At 44.2% G+C, this 17,176-nt stretch overlaps 1 protein-coding gene across 5 annotated transcripts in view; it reads left to right on the forward strand.

Moving 5' to 3' along the window:
- The first annotated feature begins 2,987 nt into the window (after positions 1-2,987).
- Positions 2,988-17,176, forward strand: part of NRG2 (neuregulin 2) — a 209,013-nt gene continuing 194,824 nt past the window's right edge. For 4 of the 5 annotated variants that reach the window (XM_020799420.3, XM_072998398.2, XM_072998400.2 and 1 more), the window contains exon 1: positions 2,988-4,064. In XM_020799420.3, coding sequence (XP_020655079.2) covers positions 3,611-4,064 — 454 coding nt within the window. In that variant the 5' untranslated portion in view covers positions 2,988-3,610. The remainder of the gene's footprint in view (positions 4,065-17,176) is intronic. The other variant, XM_072998399.2, reaches the window with a different exon arrangement.

Below are 17,176 nucleotides of genomic sequence, written 5' to 3' on the forward strand. Positions count from 1 at the left end.
GAGGGTGAAAGAGGAGAGTGCAAAAAACAGTCTCAAGCTAAACATAAAAAAAAAACAAAGATCATGGCCAGTGGTCCCATCACCTCCTGGCAAATAGAAGGCGAAGATATGGAGGCAGTGAGAGATTTTATTTTCTTGGGCTCCATGATCACTGCAGATGGTGACAGCAGCCACGAAATTAAAAGACTCCTGCTTCTTGGGAGGAAAGCGATGAGAAACCTTGACAGCATCTTAAAAAGCAGAGACATCACCTTGCTGACAAAAGTCCGCATGGTCAAAGCTATGGTTTTCCCTGTAGTGATGTACGGAAGTGAGAGCTGGACCATAAAGAAAGCTGATGGCCGAAGAATTGATGCTTTTGAATTGTGGTGCTGGAGGAGACTCTTGAGAGTCCTCTGGATTGCAAGGAGAACAAACCTATCCATTCTAAAGGAAATAAAACCTGAGTACTCACTGGAAGGACAGATCCTGAAGCTGAGGCTCCAATACTTGGAGAAGAGAAGATTCCCTGGAAAAGACCCTGATGTTGGGAAAGTGTGAAGGCAGGAAAAGAAGAGGACAAGATGTTTGGACAGTGTCATCAAAGCTACCAACATGAATTTGACCCAACTCTGGGAGGCAGTGGAAGACAGGAGGGCCTGGTGTGCTGTGGTCCATGGGGTCACGCAGAGTCAGACACGACTAAACAACAATGCCACTGCTTGATTCTGTCTGGAATTAGCTGCTCTGCTGCAACTTCTGAATCTAATTGCCACTGTCATCACTGTTGCTGCTAGGCAGAGACATCGTGCTTCCTGATGCCAAGGATGCTATGGCATTCTAACTAGCTGTTAGAATGCCATAGCATCCTTGATGTCAGGAAGCACTCTAATTAGCTTTAGCACTGATGACAGAAGTTCATTCTCCCACCACACCTGAGGGCAGGCTAGTTTAGCAGGGCAGAACCGCCACTGAGGTTAGGCAGTGTGGTGCTGAGGGTGACAAGATTTTTTACTCTGCCTTCCATCTGCCCACTTATACAGCTCAGAAAGTTGGCACTACTACTTGCATTTCTTCAGAGCGGGCTGCTTTGTCAGTGCCCTCACTCTTAGCGGCCTTTTGAGCTTGACACTATGGGAAGAGTGACCTAGAGAATGGCCTATGCAGTGGGAAAGGCATTTTTTCTTGTCACTTATCTACGTAGAGCAGAATTCTGGTAGTAGTGGGCTTACAGGGACCACTGCAGAATTAATTCTTCTACCCCTCCTTCTTCTGGAAGTAGGATGGCCTGCTCCTTCTTCCTCTGCTGGAGAGAGCATGCAGCTGTGGTGGCCATGTTCTCCCCTTCTTTCTTTGGAATGGAATGGACAAGTTCCACCACCATCGCCCCATCCTTTGATGCCACCATAGCATAGTGTGAGAGATGCACTTAGTTTGCTAGTTCAGGCAGCTGGGAAACATTACCCAGGCTTGCTTTTTAGGAATGCAGGACAGACTGTGGCACATATGCCTCTTCTTCTTTCGCCTTACCAAAAAGTCTCATAGCAGCTGAAGATAAATCTTTTTTTTTTTTTTTGCAACAATACACTGTTGTGAATTCTGTTTGCAACTCAGAATTGTTTGTAATGGCCTGGCTATGATTTGGCAATGCTTTATATAAAAAAGCTGCTCCTGACAGAGACTAAATACTGCTAGAACTGGTTTGGTGATACCTGGATCACCTGAATGTCCTGGATGTTGGTTTCCTTGGGAACAGTTTCAGAAGGGGTAGCCATGTTAGTCTGTGCTAACATATCAGGCAACAACAAAATAAGAATAAAAAAGGAAGGCAAAAGTGTTGTGGCACCTTAGACTAACAGCTTTATTTTAATATGAGCTTTTGTGGACAACTCCACTTCCTCCTTAGGTAGGAGTTCCTAAGGAGATGCCAGAATGAGTGCTTGAATTTATCACTGCAGTCTTTGGAATGCACGTTTCAGCTTCCGAGAAGGCCCCTTAGCCTAGAATTATTGGACCTTCTTGGATTTCGTCATCTTTCCTTTCCAAAACTCTCTCCTGAGTGACTCCCTCATCAAGTGAGTGACGACGGAGGAGGAATTTACATGTGTGTCTCCAACACATGAGGTTAGAGGGGATCTTTACAGGCGTTTAAAACAAAACCCTCCCTCTCTGATGAGTTTCCAGGAAAAAGCCATCATCACCACGACCACCAGCCATCTCTGTGAAGCTTTCCTCCCTCCTGCCAAACCCGGCAAGCCTCTGTGCGGGATTCCCGCCACTCGCCACAAGGGACGATTGGAGAGAGAGGCTGGCACAGGCTCTCCACTAGAGGCGGGAAACGTTCCCTTGAACCCCTCCGGCAGCCAGGACTGCCGGAAAGGATGAGCAGCCAGGACTCTCAGGGTCGCCTGAGAAAAGCTCGTGGCCTCTCCCCGCTTTTTGAAAAGCCGGCGACCCGTCAAGGGCACCGCTCGGTCCCAGCCTCCCTTCCCGCCCCGCTCCCGAGATGTGCCCTCCGGCGGTTCCTCCTTAAGAAGGGAGCCGGACCCGCTCGGGACTTGTGGCACTTCCACAGCCTCGCCCGCCCTGCAGCAGGCAGCAGCAGCAGCAGCAAGAGCAGGCACCTGCCCCTCACATCCACCGTGCGGCAGGCAGGCGGGCGGGAGTCGCCTCTAGCCCGGCTCTCCTAGCAGAGCCAGACTGGGAGACGCGGGTCCTCCAGGGCTGCATGAGCTAGAGGTAGGTGAATCGGAAGGTGTCCCCGCCATAGCGGCACTCCGCTCACGGCGACCGGGCAACCCTCGGGGTCCCCCGCGGAGGCTCGCGCTGAGGGGAATCCCCTTGCCCTCTATAAAGGGCGCGAGCGAGCGGGGGGGTGAGGGGTAGGGGCGGGGCGGGGGTGGTGGTGGTGGTGCGCGCAGCGATGGCCCCGAGGGGAGAGGCGGGCAGAGTCTACGGTAGGGACCGCAAGGGGGGGGGTCCCCATCCCCCTGCCTTGGCGGGTTTGGTGGATGCCTGGAGCGGGCGGAAGGAGGCGGCGGCGGCGGCGGCGGCGTCTCCCCTTGCCCGCCAGCCTGACAGCAGCCCCCTCCCCGCGCCTCGGCGCAGGAGCCCCTCCCGAAGGGGGGGGGGGAGAGACACGGCACGGAGGAAGGGTTCCGCAGCCCCTGCGCAGCTCGGGAGGCCGGGCAGCAGGCGGGCGGGCGGGCAGCCGGGCCCCGAGCTTACGCCGTTTCCGGTTTTGCAGCTGGAGCCTCGGCGTCGTCGGCGTCGTCGTCCCCCAAATGGCCTGGCCAGATGCGGCAAGTCTGGTGCTGCCGCTCGGTGCCGCTACGGGAGGAAGACGAGGGCTGGGCGGCTCAGTGCAGCAGCGGCGGCGGCGGCGGAGGCAGGAGCAACAGCGGCAGCGGCAGCAGCAGGAGGAGGAGGGGCGGCGGCGGCGGCGGCAGCGGCAGCGGCAGCAGCAGGAGGCGCCGCTAAGGAGACCCGCGGCGGCGGCGGCACACGAAGCGGCGGCCGGGCCGGGCCTGGTGCGCGCCACGAGCCGGGCGGGGGGCCCTTGCGGGGCCCGGGGGGGAGAGCGGCGAGGCGGGCCAGCCCCGGGAGGGTCTCGGGCTGCGGCGGACTCGGCATGAGGCGCGCTCCGACGGCGGCGCCCGGCTTCTCCATGCTGCTCTTCGGCGTGTCGCTCGCCTGCTACTCGCCCAGCCTGCGCTCGGTGCAGGACCAGGCGTACACGGCGGCCGTGGTGGTGGAGGGCAAGGTGCAGGCGCTGCCGCCGCCGGCCGCCTCCCCGACGCCGGGGCCCGGGGCCAACGGGAGCCGGGACGAGGCGCCTTCCGCCGGCATCCTGGTGAAGGTGCTGGACTTGTGGCCGCGGAACAGCGGCGGCCTCCAGCGGGAGCAGCTCATCCGCGTGGGCTCCACGCCGGCGCCCTGCTTCAAAGTCAAGCGCAACCACCGCTACATCTTCTTCCTGGAGCCCACCGAGCAGCCGCTGGTCTTCAAGACCTCCTTCGCCCCGCTGGACACCAGCGGCAAGAACCTCAAGAAGGACGTGGGCAGGATCCTGTGCGCCGACTGCGGTGAGTGCCCGGCCCAGCCAGCCCAGGGGTCTGTGTGTGTGTATGTGTGTGTGTGTGTGTGTGTGTGTGTGTGTGTGTGAGAGAGAGAGAGAGAGAGAGAGAGAGTGAGTGAGTGAGAGAGAGAGAGAGAGAGAGAGAGAGAGATCGGCGGGGAGGGGGCCCGAGGGCGGGCAGGCGGGCGGCAGTAGCAGCAGCAGCAGGAGAGCGCACGGATCCGCACACGCCAGTGCGCCAGCCTCGCCTTCCCCCCCCCTTTCCAGCCACACGGTGGTGGAAGCGGGGCGTGTGCAGGTGGGCCCTCCGGCTCCTCGCCAGCCGGAGCCCCCTCGCTCAGCAGCAGAGCCGCGCTGCGTTGGAAGGTCCTGCTCTGCGTGCTGCATTGGAAAGGAAAGAGGCGATGGGGGCTCCTTGGGGCTGGCCTTTTTGCCTCGGCAAACTACAGGGATCCAGTCCTTGAGAAAGACGGAGTGGGTTGGTGAGCGAGATATGGATCGGGGACAGCTTGGGAAGCAAGGGCTCTTCTTCCTGGCTGAGGGGGCGTTGGCTTCGAGCGGCCTCTTGCTTTCCACGGAACTCTGCCGGCCCGTTGTGTAAGGCAGTGCGGGCAACTTTCTTATGTAAACCACGAGCCCCCCTCCCTTTTCTTCCCATCCCCTTTTAATTACTTTTTGGAAGATAACTGGGATTGACATACATGCACCTGCTCTGTGGCCCCATCTTTCAACGCCTGAATTCGATATCCAAGGCTGACGGGAGGCATGTGGATGGGAGAGCAAGAGGCTGTTCTGATAGACAAGCGTTTGTACTGGGTGCAGATGATTTGGATGACAAAGAAAATCTTCCTGTTAACTGTATTACACTGTCTGCATAAAGTTTAAAAAGTGGATGAGTTTGAACCAAAACAAGGTAAGATGCAGGGAAGTCAGGGTCATCTCCTGGTGCTTTCTTTCACATGAACTAACCAGCCATTGGATGTGGAGGGTGTGTCAGAATTTGACTGCAGCATCAGCTAGCGGTGGCCGGGGTGATGTGGATGTTAGTCACAGCAGCCATGGTGGGAAAAAGGCATGTTAGGGCAGCCTGCTGCTGCTAGGAGTTTAGCAGGAGGGAAAGGGGTGGTGGTGCGCATGGCCCTCCGTGCTTTGGCAAGGAGGTAAGCAATGCTCAGTATAGGCTGGAGGAGGTCAGTGGCAGTGGATCCATTAGGACAGTGTTTCCCAACCTTGGGTAACCTAGATGTTCTTGGACTGTAACTCCCAGAAACCGTGGCCAGCACAGCTGAGGATGGAGGATTCTGGTGATTGCAGTCCAAGAATACCTGGGTTACCCAAGATTGAGAACCACTGCATTACGGTGCACAGAGTTAGGTCCCACCACAGGCTCAGACTACCCCTACCATTCAGTGTGTGTAAATACTTGGTTGCTTACTTTTCTCCCTCTCTATGTATTTGTCTACCTGTGCGTGTGTGTCTGTGTACATGTAACAGAACACCTGCTTTTGCCCCAGTTCTGCCCATTCTTGGTTGTTTGGAAGTTGAGTCATGGCAATGGGACTTTCTTCTTATTAGGTTGGAACATTTCACTACTCATCCAAGTAGCTTCTTCAGTCTGAGGAGAGTTGGTAGGAGACTCCTGATATATCCTCCACAGGCGTCCCTTTTACCAACCCTCCTCCAGTTGGAGAAGTTACTTGGATGAATAGAGAAACACTTCAGCCTAACAAGAAAGAAGTCCAGTTGCCTTGACTCAACTCCCAGATAACCCCACCTGGATGACTGAGGATCTTCACAGATATTCTTGGTTGTTGCATCTTCTACTCGGCTGGCCACAATGGGCACAAATCCTCATGGGGGTAGGGCATCATCCTGTTTGCCCCATGGACCAGTTGCCAGTGGCATCAGCAGTGGGAACATAGGGCTACAATCTTTTCCTTCCATATGCGGTACATTCAACTTAAAAGATGCCTCCTCCCCACTGCTATTTGCTGGGATGAACAGTAACTTCAGATTGGGGAGATTTAGATCAGAGAATCAGTGTTTAGGCATTAGTTACACCAGTAAGATAGAATATTTCAATAAATCTCTTTGAAGAAGACTGCTAACATTTTCAATACTACTCTTCGGAAACTTGCAAAGTTGATAAATGCTGTATTTACACATATATTGCTCTTTTTCTTAGTTGTGATCCCCCCCCCCCAGTTAACAGACTTATTAAAAGAGAGATTTTTTTCATCACCTGAAGCAGTTCCACATTCTATGCAACCCCCCAAAAAAACCTCTCTTTTAATAAGGCCTTGTATGCCTTAATGAAGAGTGTCATTTCCTGCTGCAGAAGCAGAGAATTCATAAACATGGGATTAGCTTTGGTAAAAAAATTCTGATAGAATGTGATTTGCAGTCTCCACAATCTCCATTTCATTCTAATTATGTTTCATGTTTCATTTTATTTTTGTATCAGATAAGAAATAAAACAATCAAATTTTTATTTAAATAATTGTAACTTGAAAAAAGAGGTCTTTTGTTATTCTGCTGTGAAAGTTTCTAGTAATGCTAGAGGTATGGGCTAATAAAACCTTAGAATGGATCAGTGAACATATGATGTTTCTTTGCTCCTTTACTCAAGAAACTGAAAGCAGCTGAAAGAACAATAATTTTTAAAGGTCGGCTCTTGTTCCCTGACTACCTACAGGTTTGCATGAAGTAAATGCTATAGATTTTAAGCAAGCATATGTACTCTGAGGCTATACAGTTTGACCCTAGCTTGCTTGAGAACAGGGCCAACTAAATGTAGTAGATTGTTCTTCCATACCGCTGTCTTCAGGATTGGTTTGTTGGCTTAATTTTCATTCTCTGCTCTCCTGAGTAGATCTTGATTTAACAATGAGGAGCTATTTCACCACTATATAATAAAACAGTCTTTCTAAAAATCTGTGATGTAATACAGCCCACATTTTTATGTATATGCATATGCATATTTTTTTTGGTAACAGTTTCCAGGGCCTGTCTGTTTATGAGACAGACTTAAATGGCAGCAACAGCAACAACTTCTTTTTGTGAATTGGTATAGTTTTTTTTTTTAAAAAAGAGGTTCACCGGGAACTAGTTGGGGGAAATTGGTCTGCTTTTTACTGAGAGTTCAAGATATTAAGTTGCTGTTAACTGTTTGCTTATTTAGATTGTGGCTTTTAAAAGAAATCTTATACTGTAATTTTTTTTTTAAAAAATGAAAACAACCACATTGTAGGTTCCTGAGTAAAGACAACTTTTCTTTCCCCAGTATCAATATATGTGCATTCCTGTGTTTCAAAAGGCAGTTATACTCACAAAAGTGAGAAATTCAGACCATAGATAACATCTCCCTACTCTCACATGGACATACTGGTATGCCACTTTTGTATCTTAGTTTTCCCTTCAAGTGAACAAAAGGAATGAGCTTCATTCTTTAATTCCCTAAAGAGAAAACAATCTGCTTGCCAAGGACTAAGGCTATTAAACACAATGGGATTTCCTCTCCCCTAATATGGATCAACTGCACTGGGCTAGTAAAAATGATATAACTGTAGGTAGATCCACAGTTTGCTGTTTGGAGAAATTGACACTATTATAGCCTGAACTTCATTTCAGCTCTTCTGCACCACTAGTGATGTGCTATACAGGAAATGAGAAGGCTAGTGACATCATACTGTGATGCTTACATGGAAGTTAGGCTATAAGAAGGGTGCATAAATGTGGTAGTGTTTTGAACAAGGATGCAGATGGCTGATCTGTGGTCTGAATTTCCAGGCTTTTGGCAATATAGATTCAACTATAATGTTTTGCTTCAACTCCCCCCCCCAAGGAACTGCAACTTCTACTCTCTTTTTTAGCCATAATTCCACAGTCATAGCTACCTTCAAAATAAATGCCCGTTGCAGCTTCTAAAATTTAGTAATTTTCTCTCTCCTGAAGGACTGCTATCAATAGCTTTACAGTACAAGAAAGTTTTTAAAATATTGATTGCTGCGGATATATTGCAGATACTCTTTCGAGAAAATAAAGAATTTTCTGGAGGATGAGCTTTACTACAGACAGCTCATGCAAACAAGTCTTTCTCTGATTTATAGCAGTGTTTGTCAGGTTAATTCTGACGTGGTTGTACACTACCTATGTACATTTATGCAGTTTTAAAAGTCTTAACCTTTAGATACTTCAGGGAATAGTGCTTTGGCATGCAAGTGGATGGATTGTAGAAACTAAGCAGTTTTAAATTATGTTTTAAAAATATTCTTGCTAGAATGGAGGAGGTGGGTATGTGAATATGTTATGTCTATCTGTTATCCCTGAAGCCAGTTTTAAAACTTCTTAGTGAAACAGCTGTTTTCTAGATAATAATATGCAGTTTCTAAAGAAGTTATTATTTAGTCTGTCTCTCTCATTAAGATGAGAAATTTTAAACACCAGTGGGTAAAAGCTGTAACTGAAGAATATGTATCTATCTTCTCTTTCCATGCTTCTGATTAGCTCAATGTTCTGAGATATCCCTCAGGCCATTCACAGAAATTGGGATGCATTAATGTAGGTGATAAAATTAATAAGCCAGTGATACTGTAGAAGAATTTTGGAAGACTACAAACTGGGTGATATGACATCAGCCAACACTCTCTTTTGTTCTGTACCAGGTAAAGGTCTAATAACATGAATCCTTCAGCCCTCCAAAAATCACAAAGTAGACCACTGAAGAGTGTTGAGCAGCTGATTGAATCCTCAAATATGAAAAGCAAATGTGTGGATAGATGCATTTCGCAAATAAGAGATGTAATTCTGCCCATGTCATTTTACTGCAAAAATGTTTATTTCTGCACCCAAACAGCTTGTTTGAGCCTGGAGGCATTTCTTCATTCTTTAGGGTTATTAGAAACACTTTGTCATCACAACTGTGTTGTAGTTTTCACTGGACTTTCCCCCCATGTCTTGACACTTCTTTGCAAACAAGGTGGCGTAAAGCAATTGAGGTGAGTGGAAGATTTGTTTTACTGGCTTTTACCACTGATGTCAGTTCCAGGAGTTGAGACCCTCTGAAATCTTCCCTTCCCATTCAGCCCTGCAGAGGACTAGATTACTTTATAAAGAGTGTTGGCAGCGATGTTTGTCTTCGTGAGTCAGACTATATCCAACTTAGCAAAGGCAATTTATAACTTTAGGAGGAAGACAAGTCTTGATTCTATAGCAAATAATACAAATGTAAAAGAACTCATGTTTCCATTATACCCACAGTCCAGTTGCTGAAGTCTTTCTTGGGTGTCCTTTCCAGGTTTAGTCATAGGGAATACCTTGACACTCAGCTGTTGGCCAGGACCATGGCCAGCTCTCTGTGAACTAGGTAGATAATGTGCAGCTGGGTAGAAGAACAGCAGAGCAGGACCATGGCCAGTTCCTTATCCACATGTCCCTGTCCCCCCCCCCCCGTCCCCCCACCGTAAAAGGCATCACAGCCTTCCCATACCTTGGGGGTTGTTTTGAATACCAGTTCCATTCCTCCTTGATCACTGACTGCTGAATTTGAATGATGGGATTTGTATTCCAGAACATGTATACAATATTGAGATGGAGAAAGCTCAACTAGGATGTTTTGCCAGCATCTGCTGAGAGCCAAGAGCAGGTCTGTACAGTTTTGTTTTCATAACTGACAGATCTCCTTATAATTAATTTGATCACAGTCATCCAGTTCTCTTGCCTGTTTATGCTGGTTTAACACAAATGTCATAACCTTCGGAGGCAAATCCCTTTCAGTTAAGAAATCACCATACACATTATCCATTGCAAACTGAGTTTTGTTACTCAGCGTATGTCTTATAATGCCTACAAAGATTTCTTAACTTGGGCAGTTTGTTTTGGAAGTTACACCAATGCACCATATGCAAGAGAATTTTGGCCAATGAATGACTTACTAGTATTTTTCGGTCTCGTTGCTTTAAAGGATAGAGGTATTCATGTATTTATGTAACCATTCATAAAAAGTGACACAGTCTCTTGCAGTAGTTGTGTTATAAAACATATTTCACGCCACATATAATCAAAAAAATTTCCTCCCCTTCCCCTTATTTTTACTTAGAAATTTGGTTTGCAGGGTTTTTTATGCTCTGCAACTGATTTACAGAACCACAACTCACAGGTCAGGTAGACCTTATGCCACCTAAATTCAGGTGACCTAATGTGACCTAGAAGCATCTATGAAAAGACTCTTTATATGTACATGTCCTGGCCATTGTCATTTCAAAGTGTGACCTGGAGAAGATATATAATGCGAAAATAAAGGAAAGCAGAAGCAGTGAGAGACAGCTTTCTAGCATTTTCTGGAGAGAGAACAGCTGAAATCTTTCAGTAGAGTGTAGACAGAGTCAAGAAAGAGGTCTTTTTTTTTTTTTAAAAAAAGAAGGATTTGAGGACAAATATATGAATAGTGTCTAGAATTCTAGACATAGTGTAAAATACCTTGAGCCTCAGACATTTCAGCCCACTACCATCCCTAAACTACTAAAAATGACACATTTTAGACCCACAGTCTAATATGGAGAAGCTTGCTGTTTAAAATATGGTAGGGAATATTAGATTCAAAGAAAGGAAGAAAGATGTTTTTCAATTCTTTCCTCCCCCCCCATCCTTGTGAAATACAACTCTTTATTTATTTTTTTGATTGCTTAGGAATGTTTTTCTTTCCAATAACAAAAAAATTAGTCTTTACAGCTTTATTTTTTGTTCCATTATCCAAACATGTACATCTATAGTGCTACTGCAAACAAAGGAATATGAGACTATCTGTCTGTGATGTACTGTAGTTGTTTGAGCCCAAAGTAAGAATTGGGAAGTTTTTTTACTTCTTGAGATTGGCATCCTTGTTGAACAGCAGGAATATGCTGAAGCAGAGGTAGGTGAATAACAAAAGAAAAAGAAATGTTGATGCCATCTTAAACACTAACAGATTTATTTCAGTGTGAACTTTTGTGGTTCTAGACCCAAATGGATTGAAATAAATCTGTTAGTCCTCGAGATGCTGCAATACTTCATTTCTTATTTTTGGCTTGTCTTTGTTATGTATGCTGAAACAGATTAACATGTCTGTTTCTTTAAAAAGGAAGGTGGTGTCTGTGAAATGGTCTGATTTGAACCTTTCTTCAGTATGCAACTAAAACTGAAATAGATACTGGCACCCAAGCTCTCTTCTTTCTCAAAATGTTTCCTCCATCATCTCTGTAGCTGGAGGATGGAATAGGACTGCTAAAGGGAATGTATCCAGACATAGGGGACACATCCTGGGGAGGATCCAGAGTTGTAAATTCTTGTAAGTTTTTCTTTCCCCCATGATCGGTAGTTCTCCTATCCTTATCCCCAAATGACTCCTAAGGATTAGCATGTTAGCTTTTACTTGGTTTAGGGAAGACATTCCAAAAGGGTAATGTATAGAAGTCACTAACTGGAAGTCTGCAGTTGATGTTCCTGCTAAAGGCAGGGAGATTCTAAATCTTACATAAAAAGCAGGCCGGTTAGAACAGAGAGAGAAGGGTAAACCATTCTCATTACAACTCAGCAACTTGACATTTCTGAGATTACCTTGTCTTCTCTCACAGCATGAAACTGGGTGTGTTCCACCCAATTTATCATAGCATTCAATACACTTTACTAAACCTGCATTAGCTGTACAGTAGTTTTAGCTTCCCTAGTGTGATAGTCCCTTTGAATTATTAAATACTAAAGTGTTTGCAAAAAAGATTCATTGTGCTACTTGTTTTATATCAGAAAAAATATTTTTTGTTACTCTTGGCACTTTGTGTTGCTTTCCTGTTACCTTTTGTTACTTTTTTGGAGTGGTTAATTTAAGATTCACAAGAAAATGGCATAAAACTCTTAAAACTAGCTAAACATGCCCTTTAAAAGTTACTTTAAACCATAACTAGATGTTATTTGCTGTACTTTTACAGCAGCTTCATTTCCACTTGTTATGTTTCTGTTGAAATATAAATGTATGGTGCCTTTTTTCTTTTTGAAGAAAATCTAACTTCTTATAGGCATCTTCATGTGCAGTTTGTTAATCCACACCTAAGAACTGTCCATGGTAGTGAAAGACTAATCTCTCTGGCCTGATCCCAGAGGCCTGCTACTAACTGAGTGTTAATCCTAACAGTTTGCTTGATTGTCTGTATTTCAGAAAATATGACTGTAACAGAACAGCTCTGCTCTCACCTGTCCGTCACAGCTGGTCAGGGGAACATTAGCCAATGAGAGGACGGAGGGTGGTGCAGAAGGGGGAGGAGCTGGATTATATAAGGGGGTGTGTGATGTGTGTGAGAGAGAGTTTTGGAGTTTGGGAGATGAGAGAAATTGGTTGAGAGAGTGAGATAGATTGGTGAGAGATAGTCAGTGAGGGAAAAATCTGTGTGAGGTACATTAAATGAGAAACTTGATTTACAACTTGATTTACTACCTGTGATTCACTCCTTTTTATTTTGTCAAATCAATAAACAACGTTTTGTTTTAAAAGAAACACTTGTCCTTTGTGATTACTGAATAAAGTTGGTGGCAGCAGTTTGAAGAAGAGTAGTGAGCACTCTGGGAGGCCTGAGTTGACAGAGGCTTCAGAGTGGCCTGCTACAATGACATGACTTTTTCATTCCACCCATTCAAATGTATGGTAAATATTTTTTTGAAAAATCATATGTTACAGTATCACACCGTCCTTACCACTTTTTAAAATATTTAATAGCAGTCTGTGGCTCAAGAAACAGAATGGGCAAAGACATTTCCCCATTTTATCATTACCTTATAAATAACAGTGAATCTTCACTTTTCTTCCATTTTTCAGCTTTCAAGATGTCTTTTCTAAGGGTTTCCTAGATATTTTAAAAGGTTTGAGTATGTGCAGCATTTGGAGTTTTTTTAAAAAAGGTAATTTGACCTGTTTATTGATATTGGTTGTTCATTTTATGTTATGTTATACTGTTTAGGTGCAACTAACTCAACTCCTGATGGTGTGATGGAACCTGGTTTTGAGTATTATGGAGACAATGTACCGTTCCTGTTATGATACATTCATTGCCTTCGGCTTGGGATCCATTTGGATCCTTTCAAAACTGAGCTGCAGATGTGCAGCCAGGCAGCATCACCTTCCTGGATGGATTACAAGAAGGGTGCTGCTCTTGTGCAGTGATGCTGATGCAAGTGGCCAGCTGAGATCTTATGACTATATATGGAAAGTAAACTGTCTTCCAATTCCATTAACTTACTTTGCATCTGTTATAACCGATTGGCCTGGAAGATAAAATTTCTTTTTTCCTTTCCATAGGAACTTACTTGGAGTATTAAAAAAAAGGTTAATATTATTTCCTTTGGGCCGCAAGACGTTCCAATGCATGTTTACTTAAAAGTGAATTTTACTTAATTCAATAGGACTTTCAGCAGATAAGTCTACATCAGATTTTCAGTTTTCAGTGTGGGATCTCTTTTCAAATATAGAAACATCAGGTACTTGAAGCAAGCATATCTTTAAAGCAGGTGGTACAATTAATCCTGCATCAGAATCCAAAAAAATGCAGGAACCTCTGGCTTAAATAACTGGACAGAATTCCAGCTGCTTCTTGATCCTCTCCTAGATTAAATTCAAGCTATATCCCTGTCCGTCTCCTCCAACAGTTAATATTAGAGACATCCAGTGTCAAATATCAAGGCACGTTATCACATGAATGCACTACTGCTGCACTTTTAACATTGCCTGCCTTTGTTGGGGTTTGTGAAGTAGGTATATGTGGCTACGTGGGGACACATGTTGTATTATAGATTTTCCTCCAGTTGCTCTTAAGAATAATGATTCCAGACTGCAGGGTCTTTGACATTGGCACTGACTTTGCTTTTGTGTTTTTTAAAAAAAACTGCTTTGTGGAGTTGGTGAAGAGATTGCATCTCTTTTCTGCATCCAGGAATACAGCTGCCACCGCCTCTTACTCTTAGCAAGCCATGCAACACCTTTTTTCTCCTTGAAAATATTTTTGGAATGACTTAGAGAAGCTGCTCCTTTATTGAAATATTTTTAAAACATCATTTCTGATTGCATGTTATGTATGTGTGGGTAGAGCTGCACAGGGGAGTGAGTGGAGGGGTGGGGAGACATCTAAGGCTTCAGTCTTCCCCCCCATGACTTTTTTTCTTTTATGTAAGGAAAGAGGGGAGTTTGGAAGAAAATATCCCTTTCTTTCTTCCTTTCTCTCCCTCCCTCCCCTGCCTTTGGATTTCCTTGAGTGATGGAGAAGAATGGATGAAAGAAGTCCCATTCAAAAGCACTCATACCTTGCCTTTAAAACCACTTTTGACCTTGCATGTGTCAAGGCACAAGGGCCAGGGATGAGTGAAGAAAGGGACTTCTACACGGCACTTTTGTTGTGGCCTTGGAGTGCCCTGTTCACTGAAATTCATGTGTGATCTAGATAGCACTGTCTTCTTTCTTACCTGAAAGGGTACTTGTGTTCTGAGGGTTCCTGGCACTGATAATTATAAGACTTTGTGCAGCTTTCCCATCTTTTTTCCTTCATGTATTTTCTCAGTGAGATGCCTCCCAGTTTTCTGCCTCTGTGTTGACAATGAGATGGCAGCTTTGGCATGTGGGAGTTGAGGAATATGATGTCTGTTTCCCTGTCCTGTGATCCTAGTGTATTAATTGATTGTTTTTAGTTTTTTCATGGCTTCTGCAGGCTCTAAGGTTGATTTGTCTGTGCTCAAATGACTTAGTATTTTTGCTGTTAAAATACGGTACAAAGTGCACTTATTTAGCTAAAACATTACTTGTGTTTGCATTTGATATTTATAACATTTGTTTATTGATTTATTATAAACGTTGTCAGATAATTTTCATTTATTTATTAATTTTTGCCTTTTAATGCTCTGAGAGATTATTTTGTGCAGTGTTATTATCCTTTGAAATGCTGGTTCCAAAACTGGGGGGCATGCCTCCAGGAAGATTTTTTTTTTTTAGAAATTCCAAAGGGGGTGTGAGGCAGTAAGATTTTAATAAAGAAATGGCATTTGTACAACAGCTTAAACATTTTTTGAGATGTTTTTAGGTGACATTCAGAGATTATCTAGAAAATTGTGCTTATTCTTAATTTAAAATGTTTTAAATTAAGTATTCATGTTCATTTTTAACTTTAAAGTGTGACTTGATTTTTTTAAAAAGTTTAGACGATAGTAAAGGAGAAGTGGGGAGGCACAAGGGTTTTTCAAAAATCAAGACAAATGTGTGATGCTGAACAGTTTAGAAGCTACTGCTTTGGAAGGAAAAGCAGATTACAAGTAGATTAGAGTGGTGATGAGTGGGGTCAAATACAACTTGGAATAGATCCATGGAGGCCATGGATTCTGCCACCACCATCCTGAGACCACTTTGGCTAACTCATTCAGGGAAACTGTTATTTGGAGGGGTTCCTATTTTGTTCCTATTCCTGACATACTTGGGGACAGAGTACCTGTAGAGGGGCCTTGCCTCTACACAGAGAACCCAGCTGGGAACCATTTCTTGGTTCTCACTCTCTACTTCTTATCCACAGTTTAATCCTGAGAATATAGAGATGTCTTACTGGACTGATTGTAGAACACTTGTCTGATTGCTCTGCCCTTCTGACTAATTTTTCAGCCTGCCATCAACAGCAGGTGTTGCATGTATTCAGTTGCTAGTCCATTGACCAAAACAGCCATATTAGTAGCATTTTATTTTCATTGATCCTACTATATCTAAATATCACTGAGCACAAGAAAACATATTCTGTGGGAGAAGGTAGTCTTCTAAAACTGCATGGTTACATATACAAAGAGATTAGACTGCCTGTGGGGAAACAAAACAAAACAAAAAGCTATTTTCTCATTTAATGAATTAATGCAACCTCCACTACTGGCCTTAATTCCCCCATTGTCCAATACACTCTTTTCCTACAAATCTATCTTTAAGGTCAAGTCTTTCCTTACCATGTAAGTGAGGCATTCTAAAAGAAATTGGCCTTAACTGATGTCAGAGGACTATGCATATCTGTCTTTCTTTGTAATTTTTTAAATTTTAGGAGTAATGCCCAATCAGAGAAATTTTGGTCTGTTAGAGTTGTTTGTCTTGGTAGATTTACTGATTAATAGATTAAAAACTTCATACATTTGCTTGTGAGGAAAGAGATTTGCTCTGAAGGGAGAAGCATGCTTTGTTTTCAGGTGAGGGATGCATGGGATGTAAGAGGACACCATCTTAGAAGACATATTCTTCTTTTTGTAAAAGAGAAAGTTGGAAAACGTTTTGAGAGAGCATTTTGCTATTTTCAGTTTTCTGTAACAACTTGTATAGTTATGTATTAATAGTAATAATAGCAGCAACATTAGTACTATAATATTCCTTCTGCTGTTTTCTGTCCGTTTCTTTGTTTTGTAAACTTGTAGCTAGTTCATTGGTGGTAATTAGTGGAGTTAGAGTTCACAGAATTGAAATCTTGGAACTTTCAGAGTAGGGAGGACTATGATATCATTTGCCACCTCCCTCAAGCCCCTTCGTTTGCAAAAGATCTGATCCTCATTTGTTAATATGCACTCATTCAACTGCCAGTGTTTTTGGACTCTCCTTATTGGGCAGGGATTGTTTACTGAGCACCTGCATTTCCAAATGTATCACTACATCACTGCAATCAATCTAACATTGGAAGCTTACAAGTTACTATTTTACCAGCTGTAACAATAAAGTTTTCAGACTTTTCATATAATTTTGTAATAATTTATCTTTGACTAGGGATGTGGTGGCACTGCGGGTTAAACTGCAGAAGCCTCTGTGCTGTACGGTCAGAAGACCAGCAGTCGTAAGATCGAATCCACGCAACGGAGTGAGCTCCCATTGGTTGTCCCAGCTCCTGCCAACCTAGCAGTTTGAAAGCATGTAAAATGCGAGTAGATAAATAGATACCACCACGGTGCAAAGGTAACGGTATTCCGTGTCTAGTCTTGCTGGCCACGTGACCCCGGAAACTGTCTTTGGACAAACACTGGCTCTATGGCTTGGAAACGGGGATGAGCACTGTATCCTAGAGTTGGACACAACTGGACTAAATGTCAAGGGGAACATTT

Source organism: Pogona vitticeps, chromosome 4 (assembly GCF_051106095.1).
Source record: "Pogona vitticeps strain Pit_001003342236 chromosome 4, PviZW2.1, whole genome shotgun sequence".
NCBI classification, from domain to species: domain Eukaryota; kingdom Metazoa; phylum Chordata; class Lepidosauria; order Squamata; family Agamidae; genus Pogona; species Pogona vitticeps.